At 41.5% G+C, this 21,036-nt stretch overlaps 1 protein-coding gene across 1 annotated transcript in view; it reads right to left on the bottom strand.

Moving 5' to 3' along the window:
* Nucleotides 1–21,036, bottom strand: part of PIP5K1B (phosphatidylinositol-4-phosphate 5-kinase type 1 beta) — a 162,104-nt gene that overhangs the window by 80,548 nt on the left and 60,520 nt on the right. The window contains exons 2-3 of the mRNA XM_075827851.1: nucleotides 18,064–18,138; nucleotides 17,440–17,505 (exon numbers count right to left, since the gene is read on the bottom strand). Of these exons, the coding sequence (XP_075683966.1) occupies nucleotides 17,440–17,505 (66 nt within the window). The 5' untranslated portion in view covers nucleotides 18,064–18,138. The remainder of the gene's footprint in view (nucleotides 1–17,439; nucleotides 17,506–18,063; nucleotides 18,139–21,036) is intronic.

The following is a 21,036-nucleotide window of genomic DNA, read 5'->3' as shown; positions in this document are numbered from 1 at the left end:
CATTAAAAGAAAAAAAAGCTGGAAATAGGTCACTCTGTGTGTAATGAATTTATAGAATATAGGAGTTTCACTTTTTGAATTGAATTCCTGAAATAAATGAACTTTTTGATGATATTCTAATTCATTGAGAAGGACTAGTGTATTGAAATATCACAGTTTTCACCCTAGTCACAAAAAGCTGGTCTTTCCTGATCTCTGTAGCTCACTTGTCAGCTTTGTAGTATATACAGGTACAGGATGAGGAGAATTATTTCATTATCATTAGAAGGTGGGTAAGTTCATAAAAGTTCTATTGTATTACTGGAAGCCTAGATAAGGTAGCATAGCAACACTATACACTATATACACAGATAAGGCGCTGTATGCTTCTGCCCTGGTCTCCACTTCCATTGCTAATGGTTTCAGTTTGTCACTGTTGTGACAGGGTTACGTTGTTCTTGATGGAACCAATAGCGCAGTCGACTGCGCTATTGATTCCGTCAAAACAACGGGACCCTGTCACAACGGTGATAAACTGAAACCTTTAGCAATGTTTCTGTCACCAATGAGATCAATGGTATGGGAAACGGAAGCTAAGGTTTCAGTTTGCCTTTCCGTCGAAGGGTTAACCCAACGCAAACCTCAGACGGAACCCCTCAACGGAAGGGCAACATGAACACAGCCCTACCAGTGGTTTGTATCTTGAGATAAAGCCTTTGTATTTACATTCATGAAGGCGTCTTGATGGTACACTTTGACAATAATATGTATTCCTCCTCTAGATTGTTCATGACTTGGATAGATGTTGTGAAGGGATTTTTCTTGTCTTCCATGGTCTTCCAGACATTTTGTGTTGTTGAGCTCGTCATTTTTAAGAATGTACCAAATTGTTGATTTGGCCACTCCTAAAGTTTCTACTATCTCACTGACAGAATTTTTTTTTCCAGTCTAATAATCGCCTCCTTCACTTGCATTGACACCAACTTGGACCGCATATTGAGAGTTCCCATAAACAGCTACTAATAAATTCAACACTTGGATGACACCGCTTTTCGGTCAATTGTCCAATTACTTTTGAGCCTGTAAAAATGTAGGGACTATGTTAAAAATGTCTGTATTTTCTAAACTGTTGATGGAATATTTTTGTTAAACCCTTCGAATTAAAGCTGGAAGTCTACACTTCAATCACAACTTCGTTTCCTAGTTTTAAATCCATTGTGGTGATGTACAGAGGCTAAATTGTGAAAATTGTAACTGTCCAAATACTTCTAGATCAAACTGTAAATATAGACTTTTCCACTCTCTTAGTAATTTTTGTTTAGCTTTGACAAATAACTTGCAATGCTCATACATTCATGATATGACTGTTTTCAATCATTTAGGTCATACATTGTATTCTCCAATATGGTTATAAGTAAGATATGCCATAAAAATGCTATAAATCCTTCTATTTTTGCATATTAACAAGACTTAATTGTTTCAGATCTGCAAAGAAAAAGTAACATAAGATAAAAACAAAGATGAGTAAAGCTCCATGCACACAAACGTATTTTTGTGGCCACCATTCATTTCAATGGGCCCATGCACACGGCCGTGCGTGGCCCTGCTGCCTGGACCGCAAAAAGCACAGGCATGTCTTATTACGGCCGTGTATTGTGGTTCAGGCTCATAGAAATTAATGCCCGTGATTTGCGGGCAGCCCGCGGGTGACACTCCACGGCCGTCCGACCCAAAAATCATGGCCATGCACATGGCTACGGTCGTGTGCATGAGGCCTAAAGGAAAATATAGTTTCAAATTATCATTTCATGTATTGAAGTAAGAAAGGTATACAGAACCAACTGGCCCTGTGAAAACATTATAGCCCTCTTAGTTACTGAGACAACATAATTGGTTAGATACACCCAGGCTTAAAGAGGCTCTGTCACCACATTATAAGTGCCCTATCTCTTACATAAGGAGATCGGCGCTGTAATGTAGGTGACAGCATTGGTTTTTATTTAAAAAAACAATCTATTGTCACCAAGTTATTAGCGATTTTAGCTTTATGCTAATGAGTTTCTCAATGGACAACTGGGCGTGTTTTACTTTAGACCAAGTGGGCGTTGTACAGAGGAGTGTATGACGCTGACCAATCAGCGTCATACACTTCTCTCCATTCATTTAGTCAGCGCATAAGGATCCTTTTAGATCAGTATGTGCTGTCTTATACTACTAACACATTAATGATACTGAAGTGTTTAGACAGTGAATAGACATTCCACGGGATGTCTATTCACAATCCCTGCACTTCGTTACTGTTTCTTTGATACTTACAGCAGAGCAAGCGTAATCTGGCGAGATTACGCTGTAGATGACAGGTTACAACGAGATTACGCTTGCTCTGCTGTAACTACCACAGAAACAGTAACGAAGTGCAGGGATTGTGAATAGACATCCGTGGAATGTCTATTCACTGTCTAAACACTTCAGTATGGTTAATGTGTTAGTATAAGACAGCACATAGTGATCTAAAAGGATCCCTAAGAGCTGACTAAATGAATGGAGAGGAGTGCAGGACGCTGATTGGTCAGCATCATACACTCCTCTGTACAACGCCCACTTGGTCTAAAGTAAAAACACGCCCACTTGGGCATTAAGCATCTCATTAGCATAAATCTGAAATCGCTAATAAAGTGGTGAAAATAGATCGTTTTTTTAAATAAAAAGCATTACTGTCACCTACATTATAGCGCCGATCTACTTATATAGGATATAGGGCACTTATAATGTGGTGACAGAGCCTCTTTAAATACTACCAGACCACTTTCACGCTTCCATATTTTGGGCAGCATTTTGCATCAATGTTTATAAGCCAAAACCATTATTGAACCTACAAAAAGGAAAAGTATAATAGAAAGATTTGTACAAGTTTTGCGTTTTAGACCCACTCCTAGTTTTGGTTTACAAATACTGATGCAAAATACTGACCAAAATATGCAGGAGTGAAAGTGGCCTTAGGGTTTCTACAACAAATCTGTCACGTGTGAATATACCTAAAAGTCACTTAAAGGAACAGTGTCATCACAATTTTTTTTTTAATATGTTAAAGATGTTAGTGCTTTATTAAAAACGTTTATATTTATTTGTGTGTTTGTGTTTTACTTTTTCTTATTTTTACACTTTTTCTTCCCTATGGGGGCTGCCATTTTTTTTTCCATTTCTGTATGTGTCGATTAACGACACATACAGACATGGAATACGGCAGCCACAGTCCCATAGGGACTGCGAACGGGGCCCGTTCCATCCACTAACATGTACGCCGTCTGTGTGGGAACTGCGCATGCGCCGCTCCCACACAGTCCAATTTGAAATGCGCGCCGTCCGGCGCCATTTTCCTGTGGACCGGAAGTCGCGGCCGGACAGTAAGATTACTACTTCCGGTCGCGGCTTCCGGACTTGTGCACTTGGACCAGCGGCAGCAGACGGAGCGGACGGGCCGGAGGGAGCCGCGGCGGCAGGAGCAGGTAAGAGATTTCTATGTATGTTCGTGTTTGTGTACGTTTACTACTGTATGTAAACCTACTACACTGTGTGTTAGCTCAAAAAATGGCGACACACAGTGTAGGAGGTTAGACCGTTCAAACCCCTCGTTTATCCCGGCACTAGCCAGGATAAAGGAGGGGGGGGGGATGCTGAGAGCTCACTAGAGCGAGGGCTTTTTACCCAATTTTGCAATGCTGCAATTTTGGGAATAGCTCCATCTAGTGACCAGCAATGGGAAATATTATAAATTAGAATAAATTTATAATATTTCCTGACAATTTGAATAATGTTTAATCACCTACACACTAAATGTTTAATTTAAAAAAAAACAACATGTTTTTCTGGCAACACATTCCCTTTAACTAGAACCCTCCCAGCAATGTGAGGTAGGATAAAATGTATTGACAAGCAGCACATTGCTCTGCAATCAAAATAAATTCCTGAAGAGATGAGAAAGAAAATTGTTTAAATACACCAGTCAGGAAAGGGTTACAAAGCCCTGGGACTCCAGCAAACCACAGTGACAGCCATCATCTCCAAATGGAAACGTTTTCCTATAGGAATCTTTCTAGAAGTGTACTACTAAAGTTTCTCTAAGGCCGGGTTCCCACGGGACGGATACGCTGCATAAAAACCATGCAGCGTATCTCACCTGGAACCTGCAGCACATTCCGTCCAAAATTTACGCTGCGGTATGCAGCGTAGAAATAAAAAAAACGTTCATACTTACCTAGGCTGTTGTCATGGTGACACGTCGCTCATTTGCCGTCCAGTCCGGCCTCCCTGGATGATGTTACAGCTCATATGACCGCTGCAGCCTTATTCCAGGTGGCCGGACTGGAGGAAGAAGCAGGGAGTTCTAGCAATTTTTGCTCCAGAATTGTTGCGTTTCCGCCTCAAAAGTCGCAACACTTGGCTTTCTGCTGCGGGTTTTGCATCCACATTGAATTCAGTGGGGAGAAACCACAACAGAAAAGCAACGAAAACGCAGCATAAATTGACACGCTGTGGGTTTAAATTCCGCACCGCAGGTCAATTTATTAACGTTTTTGCTGCGTTTTTTTCCCGCAGCTTGGGCATGAGATGTTCAAGATCAAATCCACTATGCTGCTACTGTAAACGCTGCGGAATTTCCACACAGAATTCCGTTGTGAAAATTCAGCAGCGTTTGCGCTACGTGGGAACCTGGCCTAAAGGCCTTTTTACACTGGCTAATTATCTGGCAAACGAGCGTTCACTGAACAGGGCAACGATCAGCCGATGAACGAGCAAACACTCATTGATCAGCTGATCGTATCGTTTTAAATAATAAAAAAATTATCGTTTTCGGCAGCACATCTCCCTGTGTAAACCGGGAGACATGCTGCCAAAATGTTAATAATGTATGGGGACGAGCGATCAGAAAAAAGAGCGCCTGTCCCCATACTAGCCCCTTGTGAAAGGAGCAAACGAGCGCCGATCAATGAGCTGTCTTGTTGAACGGCGCTCATTTACATGGTAGAGGTCCGGCCGTGTAAAAGTACCTTAAGAGTGGAACGATGACTAATCTAAAAAAGCCACAAAGGATTCAGATGAGCATCAAAGGAACTGCAGGATTTGCTCGCCTCAACAACATCGTTTATGATTCCACCATTTGGAAGACACTGGGCAAAAATCGTATTCATGTGATAGTTGCAAGGCAAAAACCAGTGCTAACCAAGGGGAACATATTGCTATTTGCCAAAATAACAACTTAAAGACCCGAAGCCTTTTGGAAAACTGTTCTGTGTAAATTGGAAAGTGGAAATTTTTGGGAAAATATGGGTCACGTTACATCTGGTGTAGAGCTAACACAGCATTTCACAATGAGAATATCTCATTAATAATCAAACATGGTGACGGTAGTATGATGGTGTGAGGGATGCTTTGCTGCTTCAGGGCCTGGGTAACTTACCATAATTGAAAGGTAATGAGTAGGTAATAAGTTAGGAAAGCAAATACTTTTTTTTACATTGGTTGATACTTTAGAGATATTGGATGACTTTTTTCCTTAAATAAATAAAAGTGATCATTTAAAAACTGTATTTTATGTTTGCTCAAACACAACTTTGAAGATCTTACTCAATTATTTGTGACAAATATGCAAAATTAGAAGAAATCAAGAAAATAAATACCTTCATAATGCTGCACATAGATCCCATATGGTCATTGGTATGAAATGTGAAGAAACACTTTAAGCCTCTATTGTCCTGTAGCTGTAAGGGCCTGTTCACATCCTCGTTCGCTTTCCGTTCCGGGGTTCCGTCGTAGGTTTCCGTCGGGTGAACCCCGCAACGGAAAGTGAAAGTGAAAGCACAGCTTCCGTTTCAGTCACCATTGATCTCAATGGTGACGGAAACATCGCTAATGGTTTCCGTTCATCACCATTCCGGCAGGTTTCCGGTTTTCCGACGGAATCAATAGCGCAGTCGACTCCGCTATTAATTCCATCGGAAAACTGGAAACCTGCCGGAATGGTGACAAATTGAAACCATTAGCGCTGTTTCCGTCACCATTGAGATCAATGGTGACTGAAACGGAAGCTGTGCTTTCACTTTCACTTTCCGTTGTGTGGTTCACCCGACGGAAACCTCAGACGGAACCCCGGAACGGAAATGAACGGTGATGTGAACAGGCCCTTAATCAGTGCAGAGTTGAGTTTTTCATTGGGATCACTGAAAGGAAGTCCAGTTTATTTCCTGCCCCCATGAACACTATTTTATCTCACATATCTCCAGTTCGGAAAATTTCCAGAAACCTACATATGTGTGAAAGATGGTTGAAGCTTTTTCCATAAGCTTTATTTTTAGAAGCTGCATACTTTAGATTTATTGCTCTGTCTTCTATTTAAAATGCAGATTCGTAATCACCCTTGGTCATCTTTATGTCTCCGGGTCAATTTTTCACATTGCTAATGTTATGGTGTGTACTTTTAATTATTATGCTGTTGTCAACAAAAAGCACAATAACAATAATCATCGCTAAATCCATCAATTCCCCACATACAGTGAAGGAAATAAGTATTTGATCCCTTGCTGATTTTGTAAGTTTGCCCACTGTCAAAGACATGAACAGTCTAGAATTTTTAGGATAGGTTAATTTTACCAGTGAGAGATAGATTATATTTAAAAAAAAACAGAAAATCACATTGTCAAAATTATATATATTTATTTGCATTGTGCACAGAGAAATAAGTATTTGATCCCTTTGCCAAACAAGACTTAATACTTGGTGGCAAAACCCTTGTTGGCAAGCACAGCAGTCAGACGTTTTTTGTACTTGATGATGAGGTTTGCACACATGTTAGATGGAATTTTGGCCCACTCCTCTTTGCAGATCATCTGTAAATCATTAAGATTTCGAGGCTGTCGCTTGGCAACTCGGATCTTCAGCTCCCTCCATAAGTTATCGATGGGCTGGAGACTGGCTAGGCCACTCCATGACCTTAATGTGCTTCTTTTTGAGCCACTCCTTTGTTGCCTTGGCTGTATGTTTCGGGTCATTGTCGTGCTGGAAGACCCAGCCACGAGCCATTTTTAATGTCCTGGTGGAGGGAAGGAGGTTGTCACTCAGGATTTGACGGTACATGGCTCCATCCATTCTCCCATTGATGCGGTGAAGTAGTCCTGTGCCCTTAGCAGAGAAACACCCCCAAAACATAATGTTTCCACCTCCATGCTTGACAGTGGGGACGGTGTTATTTGGGTCATAGGCAGCATTTCTCTTCCTCCAAACACGGCGAGTTGAGTTAATGCCAAAGAGCTCAATTTTAGTCTCATCTGACCACAGCACCTTCTCCCAATCACTCTCAGAATCATCCAGATGTTCATTTGCAAACTTCAGACGGGCCTGTACATGTGCCTTCTTGAGCAGGGGGACCTTGCGGGCACTGCAGGATTTTAATCCATTACGGCGTAATGTGTTACCAATGGTTTTTCTTGGTGACTGTGGTCCCAGCTGCCTTGAGATCATTAACAAGTTCCCCTCGTGTCGTTTTCGGCTGAGCTCTCACCTTCCTCAGGATCAAGGATACCCCACGAGGTGAGATTTTGCACGGAGCCCCAGATCGATGTCGATTGACAGTCATTTTGTATGTCTTCCATTTTCTTACTATTGCACCAACAGTTGTCTCCTTCTCACCCAGCGTCTTACTTATGGTTTTGTAGCCCATTCCAGCCTTGTGCAGGTCTATGATCTTGTCCCTGACATCCTTAGAAAGCTCTTTGGTCTTGCCCACGTTGTAGAGGTTAGAGTCAGACTGATTAATTGAGTCTGTGGACAGGAGTCTTTTATACAGGTGACCATGTAAGACAGCTGTCTTTAATGCAGGCACCAAGTTGATTTGGAGCGTGTAACTGGTCTGGAGGAGGCTGAACTCTTAATGGTTGGTAGGGGATCAAATACTTATTTCTCTGTGCACAATGCAAATAAATATATAAAATTTTGACAATGTGATCTTCTTTTTTTTTTTTTTTTTAATATAATCTATCTCTCACTGGTAAAATTAACCTAGCCTAAAAATTCTAGACTGTTCATGTCTTTGACAGTGGGCAAACTTACAAAATCAGCAAGGGATCAAATATTTATTTCCTTCACTGTATACACATATGTAACACTATACAATTCACATAAACATTGTTGTATTTGGTGATTTGGATCCACACAAGTTCTCCATGACAGCACTGCATCTGACAGAAATCAGTAGGAGATACAGTACAGTGCAAAAGTTTTATGCCGTTGTGGAAAAATGCTGCAAAGCAAGAATGCTTTAAAATATAGAAGTGTTAACAGTTGTTTTTTTTAACCAATTAACAAAATACAAAGTGAATAAACAGAAGAAAAATCTAAATCAAATCAATATTTGGTGTGACCACCCTTTGCCTTCAAAACAGCATCAATTCTTTTAGATACACTAGCACAGTCATGGATTTTGTAGGAATATAGTTAGGTGTATGATTAACCAATTATACCAAACAGGTGATAATGATCAATATTTTTATATGTATGTTAACCCCTTCATTGTATTCTTGTATTCTGGGCCCTAATGACCAAGCCATTTTTTAAGTTTTTCCATCGTCACATTCGAAGAGCTATAACTTTTTTATTTTTGCGTCGACATAGCTGTATAAAGTCTTTTTTTTTGCGGGACAAGTTGTACTTTTTAATAGCACCATTTTGGGGTACATATAATTTATTCATTAACTTCTATTAACTTTTTTTTGGGGGGGGGGGATAGAAGAAAACCTGAAATTTCACCACTCTTTATTTGCATCCTAAATCTACGTAGTTTACTGTGTGGTATAAATAACACAATAACTTTATTCAACGGGTTGTTACGATTGCGAAGATGCCAAATTTGTATCGATTTTGTATGTTTTACTACTTACACAGTAAAAACACTTTTTTTCAAAATTATTTGTTTTTGTGTCTCCATATTTGAAGAGCCATAACTTTTTTATTGCTCTGCCGATGCAGTTGTATGAGGGCGTTTTTTTTGCGGGATGACTTGTAGTTTTTATTGGTACCATTTAGGAGTACATGCGACTTTTTGATCACTTTTTATCAAATTTTTTTTAAGTCAGGATTAACAGAAAACAGCAATTTTTCCATTGTTTTTTATTTTATTTTTTACGGCGTTCACGGTGCGGGTTAAATAATGTAACAGCTTTATAGTCGGGGTCGTTACGGTCGCGGCTATACCAAATATGTGTAACCTTTTTGCTTTATTGTGGTTTTTTTTTTTTATAGTAAAGCATTTTGTAATGGGAAAAAGTAAGTTTTTCATTTTATTTTGTTTCACTCTTTTTTTTAAAAACTTTATTCAACTTATTTTTACTTTTTTACTAGTCCCACTAGAGGACTTTAATATGCGATCATCCGATCGCTATTATAATACATAATACATATATAATATTTAAAACTGATAGGCATCTGCTAGGACATGCCTCTGGCATAACCTAGCAGGCATTCACTACAGGCAGACCTGGGGGCCTTTTATTAGGCCCCCGGCTGCCATCGGAGACACTGACACTCGGCGATCTTATCGCCGGGTGTCAGTGGGATGAGAGGGAGCTCCCTCCCTCCCTCCAAAATCACTCAGATGCGGTGCACGCTATTGAGAACCGCATCTGAGGGGTTAAACAGGTGAGATCGATACTAATATCGATCTCACACGTTCGAGCAGGGACGCCCCCAGCACTCAGCTACCTCTGGCAGCTGAGAGCAGGGACATTTATCAGCTCCGGGCTCTGTTTACTTTATTCTGATGCAGCGCCGTAGAAAGGCTATTGCATCAGAATAAAGCTCACTAATGACCGCCGTGAAAAGGCCTATCGGTGGTCATTAAGGGGTTAAAACACAGTCATTAACTGTAACAGAAACAGCTGTGTAAGAGGCTTAAAACTGGGTAAAGAATAGCCAACCTCTGCTACAAAGGTGAGGTTCTGGAAGACAGTTTCATGTCACAGGTCCACCATGGCAAGACTGGGCACTGCAACAAGACACAAGGTAGTTATACTGCATCAGCAAGGTCTCTCCCAGGCAAGATTTCAAAGCAGACTGGAGTTTCAATATGTGCTGTTCAAGCTCTTTTGAAGATGCACAAAGAAATGGTCAACGTTGAGGACCGTAGACACAGTGGTCAACCAAGGAAACATAGTGCAGCAGATCAAAGACATATCATGCTTACTTCCCTTCGAAATCGGAAGATGTCCAGCAGTGCCATTAGCTCAGAACTAGCAGAAACCAGTGGGACCCAGAAACACCGATCTACTGTTCGGAGAAGTCTGGCCAGAAGTGGTCTTCATGGAAGAATTGCGGACAAAATGCCATACCTTCGACGTGGAAACAGGGGACTCAACTATGCATGAAAACATAGAACTGGGGTGCAGAAAAATGGCATCAGGTTCTCCAGACTGATGAGTGAAAATTTTGGCTGTAACAGAATGTAGTTTATTCACTGAGGGGCTGGAGAGCGGTACAATAATGAGTGCCTGAAGGCAACAGTGAAGCATGGTGGAGGTTCCTTGCAAGTTTGGGGCTGCATTTCAGCACATCGAGTTGGGGATTTTGTCAGGATTAATAGTGCCCTCAATACTAAGAAATACAGGACGATACTTATCCATCATGCAATACCATCAGGGAGGCGTCTGATTGGCTCCAAATTTATTCTGCAGCAGGACAACAACCCCAAACATACAGCCAATGTCAATAAGAACTATCGTCAGCGTAAAGAACAACAAGGAGCCCTGGAAGTGATGATATGGCCCCCACAGAGTCCTGATATCAACATCATCAAGTCTGCCTTGGATTACTTGCAGAGGCAGGAGGATTTGAGGAGGCCTACATCCACAGAAGATCTGTGGTTAGTTCTCCAAGATGTTTGGAACAACCTCCTTGCTGAGTTCCTTTGAAAACTGTTTGCAAGTGTACCTAGAAGAATTGATGCTGTTTTGAATGCAAAGGGTGGTCACAGCAAATATTGATTTGATTTAGATTTCTCTTTTGTTCATTAATTTTGAATGTTGTTAATTGACAAAAAAAAATATTTAACACTTCTATATTTGAAAGCATTTTTACTTTGCAGCATTTTTCCACACCTGCCTAAAACTTTTGCACAATACTGTATGTTGTCATCAGATTCTTTCAGTAGTGCAGCCTCAGGCTTTGGGCCTGTAATGTCAAGCGCTTATACAGTATATCAGTAAAGAAGAATATCTTGGCATGGAACGTTTTTTCATACTGATGTGACAGGCTATACTGTAATAAGCTGGGCAACTGACTGAGTCGTCGCACTAATAGGCAGCGGCCGGGGTGCACAGAGCAGTGACAAACTATACTGCGTGCAGCTGGAGAACTGACTAAGACACTGCACTATTAGGCACAGGAGCGGCTAAAGGGAAAATGTAAGGCTCTATTCACACGACAGGGTCTGAGTGTCGGCCGATAAAAACGGTGGTTTTGGTCCGCTTTTCTCGGGCGTTTTGGACCCGTTCCGTTTCCGTTCCGGCCGGTATTTCCGTTTTTAACGGCCGATTTTGACCCGTTTTGCATCAGTTTTTTTCCCTGTCCGTTTTAAAAACGGATGAATTTCATTTGTAAATATTTTGCCACACACTTCCCTCTGTAGATAATGCCACAGCCCCCTGTAGGTAGTGCCACACAGCCCCCTTGTAGGTATTGCCACACAGCCCCTTTGTAGGTAGTGCCACACAGCCCCCCTGGAAGTAGTGCCACACAGCCCCCTGAAGGTAATGCCACACAACCCCCTGTAGGTAATGCCACACAGCCCCCTGTAGGTAATGCCACACAGCCCCCTGTAGGTATTGCCATACAGCCCCCTGTAGGTAATGCCACACAGCCCCTTGTAGGTAATGCCACACAGCCCCCTCTAAGTAGTGCCACACAGCCCCTGTAGGTAATGCCACACAGCCCCCCGTAGGTAATGCCACACAGCCCCCCATAGGTAATGCCACACAGCCCCCTGTAGGAAATGCCACACAGCCCCCTGTAGGTAGTTCTACACAGGACCCTTTTACATAGCACCCCCCTACCTTTCTGTAGATAGCGCCACTGTTCCAGAAGACCCTGACTTCACTATCCATATATGGACAGTGAAGTCAGGGACTTCTTCTGGAGCAGAAACACCGGCCACAGCGCCGGTAATTCCGCTTCAGAAGCCCCTGATGTCACTGTGTCTATATATGGACAGTGAAGTCAGGGACTTCTCCTGGATCGGAATCCCCAATACCCGGCAAAAGCGTTGCCGAAGCTGTGGCCGGGGATTGGGGATTCCGCTCCCACAGGAGCACGTTTCCACTGCTACAGAGTCCAGTGGCGGTGTGCTTTACACAACTCCATCCGACACTTTGTGCTTGGTGATGTAAGCCTTGCGTGCAGCTGCTCAGCCGTGGAAACCCATGTCATGAAGTTGCTGGCGCACAGTTTTTGTGTGGTGGTGACTTTTATGCGCTGTAGCAGATTCAGAGTCCATATGCTAATATGTTTAGGCAGGAGGGTGCTAAAAAGTAATCAAGTAACAGTCCAAGTTCAGTGCACAGATAAGCGGCAACAGGTTGTAGCATGAGGCAAAGCTGTGGCCAGGAAACGGTCCAAGTTCGGTACACAAATGAGCAGCACAGATAAGCGGGAAGAGAATGTAGAATGATGCACACAAATGACAGCAATAGTTTATAGAGAAGCAGCAAGAAACTAGACTAGAGGCAGGAAGCTTAATAGTCTGGAAATCCGGGTGTGCAAAGCCAGGTTTATAAAGTAAGCCAAAAGTGCGAAACCATCAAGGCAAGTAATCCAGAGAGGCAGAAATCAAGAGAACTTGGATAACAGATTTAGCAGTGGAGCTATCCAGCTTTCCTGATGGCGCAATGAGTAGAGTCCCTGGGTTCAAATGCTGAAAAGCGTTGGAGAAGATGAAAGATGGCCTCTATACTCCTCCACCCACCTGTGCTGGAATAGTATATTGTATATAGAGCATATGGTTGTCCTGGAGGGGATTTGTTCTCTCTCTCCACTTGATTCTTCAATATTTTATTCAGCCAATTATGAGTTGCAGTGGACTATCAAAAAAAAAAAACAACAGACAGCTACTAAAGGCAGCCATCATAGTGCCAATTGGCAAAGTCCCCCAGCTTTCACAGGTCATGACATGTGCAAGACATTAGGGTATGTAGTTTTGCATTACAATACAAATTTAGATGCGATTCTGTGAAAAACTGGGTGATCATCTTTATGGGCACTGTAATGACTGCCATTAATGGTTTCAAACTTCAGATATCCATTATCTGCTACAAATCGGAAATGACTTCATTTGATAAGAACGTCACACAAGAGGAAAACATATAAAATGTATACTTTTGTGTATTTTTTTTAGGAAATTATTCTACGAAAAAAACGACTTAAATTTGACTGACTATTAAATGTACCCATGACTAACCTTTCAATAAATATCTGGTGAGTCAAATGGCACTAAGGGTATTTAGACTAAAGCCAGTGGAATTTATGGAGATGAAGAATAATCATGTTATGTCTATGTTGTTTTGAGATGGGTTGTCTACTTTGGGCACCCCCGCTCAGCGGCTGCTTAGCCTAAAAATGAGCAGTTACCATTGGGTGCAGAGTGCAGTAGAATTGTAGTATAAATGGTGTCCAGTCAAGCCAGCAGACATGCTTGTAATACCTGCTCCTTGAAGTGGCTCTCCTCTCTGACTAATATTAGACCCCCCATTACCTTATAGCGCATATGGAAATGTGTTATACAAATATACAAAGTATACAACAAGGTGTCAATTGTTGTTAAAATCCAACTATGTGGCTCTGTCTTTAGCGCCATAGATTCTTTTTTGTTTTCGGTTTTCATTTTTTAACTAAAGAGTGTGATCCATGGCTCCTTTATACTATATCTCAGGTTTCATGCATTATATATTAACCTCTTTGATAATGCATGCATTAATAAAAAGCTTTCAGTTACTGTCACTGAGAATTTTGCATTATGTTTCTATTTTGTATGACTCCAATTGAAACTGGGAATAAAATCACACCAAACCAAAATAAATCATCTAGTGGAATATATGCACTCTTCTATATTACAGATGTCTTGGGATACCACTTATTTAAATAATTTAGGATTAGAGATCTATTCTTGATAATTAAGATAAGGGTATTCGTCTGCCTAGCATATATACATTATGCATGAGCTATACATGCATGAGAATGCAGACAGTTATTAAATTATTGATCGCATGGATCAGTAGCTTTCCACCAGATAATGTGTTCAATACATTTGCTCATTTTAGTAATTTATGGCTGCCAGTTCAGTGTTCATTATAAGAGCAAACATCTAATATAACCATAAAAGCAAATACCCCCACGGATACAACCGTGTTCACATGGAGGAATCAATGCCTATTTTTGGCGTTAATCCTGCACTAAATAATACAAACTAAGTAACAAACAAGGGGATTGAGGGCCCTGATCGCAAAAGCTTACAATACTTTAAGGAAATAGGGGTAACATAAAATTAAAAAAGGACTTGTTTTGTACAATGGCCCAGCCATCTTTTATACAAAATAGAGTAGTACACATAAAGCTGTGTATGCGCAGATATGAAGTGCATTGTTTTGTCTAATGGCCTCAGCGATCCTGTGCTGTATACCCACTGAGACCAGTAATTGGCTGCAGCAATCATGTGGGTATACAAGCACGTCATCGCGGCAGCCACGTCAATAAATAGCGCTGGGGAGTACCAGAGCGGCGGTGCTGGTACGCCAGGGATCTGTGAGGTGAGTAATGGCTCTTTGTTTTTTTCAATGCATCCCTCTTACCCCTGCCACTTTTTGTAAAACCCGCTTTAAGTAGGGAAATGTTGGAAGAGGAAGACTCTCCATTTAGTTTGGAAATCTGCAGAAAAACACTGTGCTCAATATGCAATATGTTTTTGTTTCCTTCTTCGCGTCCTTACAGCAATGCTGTTGGTTTAGGTGTAACTTAAACAAACAAGCTAATATGTATTTTTCCAATGCAAACCACAGGCCTGTGCCAATGTAGAAATATATTATTGGATCCGGTGGCAACCCTACTGATGATATTTCATGCCCACAGCAAATTAAAGAGTAAGTGTACAGCTATCTGAATGGAAGAATAAACTGATGACGCAGGTTATATTACACATAAAAACTGGACCTTCTAAGTACTAAAATTACTGTGGTAGTTCAGCCCTCTCCGACTACAGACATTACTTGAGATTAACAAACTGATGTCAGAATTTATTTATGTCGAGCCATTACCTTCCACATCACTGTACCATGTAATAGATTTTCAAATACAGACATCAAAAAACATAAATACAATACAGCATACAATTCATAGAGCAAGCAGGACCAATAAGTATAATACATACCTATGCCAAGACATAATAAATTGTGTTAAAAGGGGTTGTCACAAGAGGACATATTTTAGGGCATATATTAGCGCATATGGATGGATGGCATAAAGGGGGTGACAACCTTTATGTGCCACAACTGACCCGGTGACCCTGGGGTTGCTGCAGGTTAGGTAGGGCGGACACCGTTAAAACAATAAGTGGTGTCTGTTTGTAACATGGGTGATGTATCATACACCAATTGTGGACACAGTTTCCTAAAAACCCATTAATGCCCATCCTGTGGGACATGGCAGCATGCCTCCATATACCAGATGCAATGATTTGTTTTTCTTGGACAACCATGCTGCTATCACTGGTAATAGGGAGCTTTAATGAGTGGAAAATGTTTTAGTAATAAAAAAACAAAAATGATATTTCTGCTTTACAGTTCAAGTTTAGGGGATGTTAACAAAACAGGAAAATGTTTTCCTGATATTTTGCATTGAACTTATATAAGATTTTAAATTCTAATAACAGCAAAGCAGTGACTTTCATAGCACATAGACATAAACTATTAAGCTCCAGCGGAAAATATGTTTATCAGATCAAATATTAAAAGTGACTTTAGCTTTTCTTAGTTAAGGTTCCCTGCATGACAAATGAAAAGGTCAGCTGCGTGCAGTCCAGATAGGTATAATTGATTTTACACAAACATCATCCACCATACTCAGCAAAGTGAGCCTTAGTGCCAAAATAAAAGATCCATTATATAACATATGCACAATGTGCTACCCGGCGACCCCGGTGCTATTCTGTGTGGCTTACAGCAGACGGGACAAACAATAAAGAAGAATAAAAAACAGGATAGTTGGTTGGCTAAGTCATAGCGTATGACAACATGCCCCGACACAGCAGTGGACAGACCACTATTGTATTTGCTTGTCCCTTCTTTATTACCATGGGGCAAGCAAGCAAGGCAACCGTGTCTCAGTGTGGATCCCACATTGCAATTTATTTAAAGACAGTCGTGATTAAATGTCTTGTAATGTAATGTGATAATTCTGTATTAAACTTTATCCGTTCTCAGGCTTCATTGTAGCCCCTACCACAGGGGCAGCCCTTTATGACAATGTGGGCCTCGGCCTTTACATGAGGTCAAGAACTGACGGCATACAGAATGGAAATTTACAAGAACCTGTGATAAGAGATGAATCTCTGGACCAGGACTGGCAGGAGCTCTCAAGTCACAGGGGGTTATGCTGCATTGATAAATAAGGCTGTGCCGCATGACAGACCACGCTGTAACTCACGTGCTTGGTATTTATCAGCAGTAATAAAATAACAACTGGAGGTGAGGAAATCTGTGAAAAATGTGCCTTGTCTGCATGTCACCTATGCCATTTCCTATTACGGGGCCGTATTTCCTGACGATAACACAATGAAGAGATGCTGAAATATGGATCCATATTGTCTTATATTGGGGAAAATACGGCTCTGTAATTGAACATTCATCCGTCAGCGAAGCAAATGTTCACAAATTCAAGAATCAATAACTTATTTAGTCGTGTTTCTATATACAAAATAATCAGATAAATAAACTTTCAATTACCGAGCCAATTACATGTTGTAAAATGAATTAGAATTCAGACCTCGTGTATCAAAATGACGTAAATACGGTGGTCAGATCTTGCTCTATATTTATCAATCTCGTCTTCCCCCCAGGTCACGGTTTAGCAGTCACTATGTGTTGACATATATATCACCTCATGTACGCCATTGCTTCTGCCATACTACTGGTGGTATACATGTACCCGGGACTGAACCCAGCAAAGATGCTTTTCTCCAGTTCAAGTTTTAACAAATTTATGAGGTGTCCCATAACATTTTCTTAAATATGTTACAGATTTAGGGGGATCACAAGTACAACTAGACACTAATAGACATTGGACACTACATGACTTAACTTTCTACATTGAAATTTATACTGCATATCGAAATACTAGAAGGTTAGCGAAGAATTTTGGAACATTCCCACTTACCTTTTTGTAGGTTTTTTCCCCATTTGGTCTTTCACTTGTACTTCCATTCTCTGTGGCAGTAGACATCTAGAGAGAAGAATAATTTCCAGTTACCTGATGGAACAATGAAGAGGATAGATCTAGATGCTCACTGAGCCCTGCATTGTTACCTTTACTACGCTGTATCGTCCCATCACTGTCAGCTCTTCGGGGCTGGGAAAGGCATCGATTATTACAGAAAAGCTTTTCTTACAATGTGCAGGGATTTCTGCTGCTTTCTCGAGATTTCATAATAATTAAACTGCTTAAAATGTAACCTAAAATCTCCTCAGTTCCCGGATGTCTGGCTCGATTGAAAAAAAGGGAAAAAACCAATGGGGATTTATTCATTTTATAATGTTACAATGAGGCCAGTGCTTGTTGTAATGCTACGCTAATGCTCCTCTTGGCTGCGAGTCATACTGTAACACCAGCTAAAATGACAGACATTAGAAAACCTCGGCTTATATTGGGATTGGATGTGCTCAATTTACGCAGAAAGAGACAGCTCGGCAAAAACAACTGTCAGGTCTTCGAAACCTGATTCTAGTGCCCACATGTACAGGCTGCCCAGCAATTTCTTGTACAAGGAACAAAAAGAACTACCTTTCCTCAGTTGTAAATCATCTGGAGCAGGGGTGAATGAGTGCACTGTTCATTTATGCAGCTTGTCCCAAGACCCTAGGAAAGAAACAAAAAAAGAAAATGTTCAGAAAATGAACAGCAAACTTTAATTATGATTGGATCTATAGTCAGCAAATATAAAATCCAACATCCATATTGTATATGTAGTTTGGCCACAATAAGGTTTGGAAGCAACATGCGGCTCACGGGTCACTTTTGGATGTTAGTTACCCAACCAAATGACAAACAAGTGTCCAGGATTCAGACTGTATTGGCACTGATGCATATATGGGTCATGTGCCACTTTCATGTAGATGTTGCACACCCAACTTCATTACGAGCATAAGCCTCCCCGAAGTTGTGTGCAAAGTCATGTGATGGGTACAAGGAGGAGCTGTCCCATGTGGACAGTTAGCAAGCAAGCAGTATGCCAGTTGCGACCACTGGGCTTTACATGGCCGGACCAACCCCTGAACCAGGGAGGGATGCCCTCAGCCCTGTCTGCGACAAAAAGCAAAGTCAAGCATCATCTACCTGCCTGAACCGTGTCTTAGACTGTGTCTCTCATATTGAGACGAAGTGAACTTTGTATTTTATTCCTGCTGTGGCCAGTTTTGAAAAGAGCCCCAGATTGCAAATTTGAGTTTGCAACCAATCTCCTGCTTCATGCTATCTTTGCCGCGACATACCTGCCGGGTCTGTACAACATCCATGCCCTTACTTTACAATGCCACTGATCCAGAACATAACTCATCTGTGATCTTTTCTGCCCAACTTGCCATCTCCAGGCCTGCAAATATTGGCACAGGAAGCAATAGCTACATTTGAATCACTGCTGATTGACTGCTTGCATGTAGGTTCCTAAGAGTAGACATCAGTGCACGACCATCAAGGAGATTATTTTATCACAGGGGCATATATGGACAGTGACGTTAGGGGCTTTGTAATGCGAGAATCCCCAGCCAGAGTGTCGTCAGTGCTCTGACGCCACTGTCCATATATGGACAGTGACATAAGGGGCTTTCAGATGCCGTAATCCCTGGCCACAACGGCTGCAACTTTCTGACCTCACAGTCCATATATGGACAGTGACGTTAGGGGCTTTAAGATGCCGGAATCCCTGGCAAGAACGTCTGCAACTTTCTCACGTCACTGTCCATATATGGACAGTTACGTTAGGGGATTTGAGATGACGGAGTCCCCAGCTAGATTGTCGGCAACGCTCTGGCCGGTGATTCCGCTCCTGGAGAAGCCCCTGACATCACTGTCCATATGTGGACAGGGACGTTAGGGGCTTTGTAATGCAAGAGTCCACGGCCAGAGCGTCAGCAACACTCTGGCCGCAGATTCCATTCCTAGAGTGAGCCCCTGACGTCATTGTGAGAATATCTGGACAAAGCGTTGGCCTAGGGATTCTGTTCCTAGTGGCGTTATCTACAGGGGGGTGGTGCTATCTATAGGGGGTGTGGCGCTATATACAAGGGGGGTGTGGTGCTATCTACAGTGGGGTGTGGTACTGGCACTGTGTGTAGCAGTATCTACATGGGCACTGTAGAAATATCTATGTGGGCACTGGCACTTTATATGTGGGCACTATCTTCAGTGGGCACTGTGGCACTATCTACATGGGCACTGTGGTGTTTTCAGTGGGTTGGGACAAAACAAAAACGCTGACGAATGAAATTCATCAGTTTTTTTTTTAAAACCATGAAAAACGGATGGCAAAAGGATTAGAAATGGCCGTTAAAAACGGTCAGACAGCCGGGAAATGGATGACAATTTAAAGTCACACTGATGCAAAGCGGCCATGAAAAACTGACAGTTGAGCTGTTTTTAACGGACGGTTATTTTCACTGTCGTCTGAATATAGCCTAATGCATGAAGCAAAAACTCAAGAAGTTCTATATTTATGAAAAAGGAAAAAGTGGCTTTTATGTTACAGAGGTAGAGGTACAATTGAATAACTACAGTAATTTACCAAAAATGGTCTAGTAAAAAATTGTCTAATAATACTTACTACATAATGGGAAGGATAGAGCACATCTCATTCAACAAAGATCTCTGACTGAATCAACTTTTGCATTATTAATAGAATTTTATTCATATTGTAAAAAAAATGCATAACAGGTTGACTTTTGGCCAGTTTCTTATGAGCACCTACTTATATGAGGTTGAGATCTGATATGGTACCTGATTTAGATGATCTGTTATGTGGCTGTTACATGTCCATTTGCCTGTACAAGTCTATAAACCCTCTGCTTGGCTCTACCATCCAATAGCTATTTACCAGCACAGACATTGCATTCAGTCCCTGTCTGATGGTCCACTCTCTGAAAACGCTAACAATTGCTGCTCTAAAACATTTCACAAGTGCAGCAGTTTCACTTACGCTCGTACCAGTGATTCACCCATATGCCATGTTCAAAGTCTGTAAGATCATGACGTTTCCCCATTACATCTTTTACTAAACACTTGGATAGTTGCAAAATGATTTCATGTTTACTTTCTGATACACAAGTTATCTAGTTCAAACTATAGTTCATCTAGTTCTACCTATATCCATCTAGTTCAACCTATAGTCGGGGGGGGGGGGGTGTAGGTATAGGAGGTGCAGTGGTTTATGGCCCAAAAGATCGCTTTACCCAATATCAGGATACCAGATGAAGTGTGATAGTTGGGGGGCCCTGTTAGAGATTTTGCATCGGGGCCCAGAAGCTTTAAGTGACGCCTCTGCCTATAGTTCATCTAGTGTAAAGTATGTCCATCTAGTTCAACCTATAGTCAATGGCTTAGGTATAGGAGCAGAGGTCTCAGTTGCCCCCGGGCCCTGGAGCCAGAGGGGGCCTAAAATATGAGGAAATCAGTGCTACAAATGACACGATAGTTGGGGAGCTCTGTTACAGATTTTGTATTGGGGCCCAGGAGCTTTAAGTTACGTCTCTCTCTAAAGTTTAT

This window comes from Rhinoderma darwinii, chromosome 1 (assembly GCF_050947455.1).
Source record: "Rhinoderma darwinii isolate aRhiDar2 chromosome 1, aRhiDar2.hap1, whole genome shotgun sequence".
NCBI lineage: Eukaryota > Metazoa > Chordata > Amphibia > Anura > Rhinodermatidae > Rhinoderma > Rhinoderma darwinii.
The sequence above is the reverse complement of the archived record's forward strand: the minus strand, read 5'-3'. Positions and strand labels throughout refer to the sequence as shown.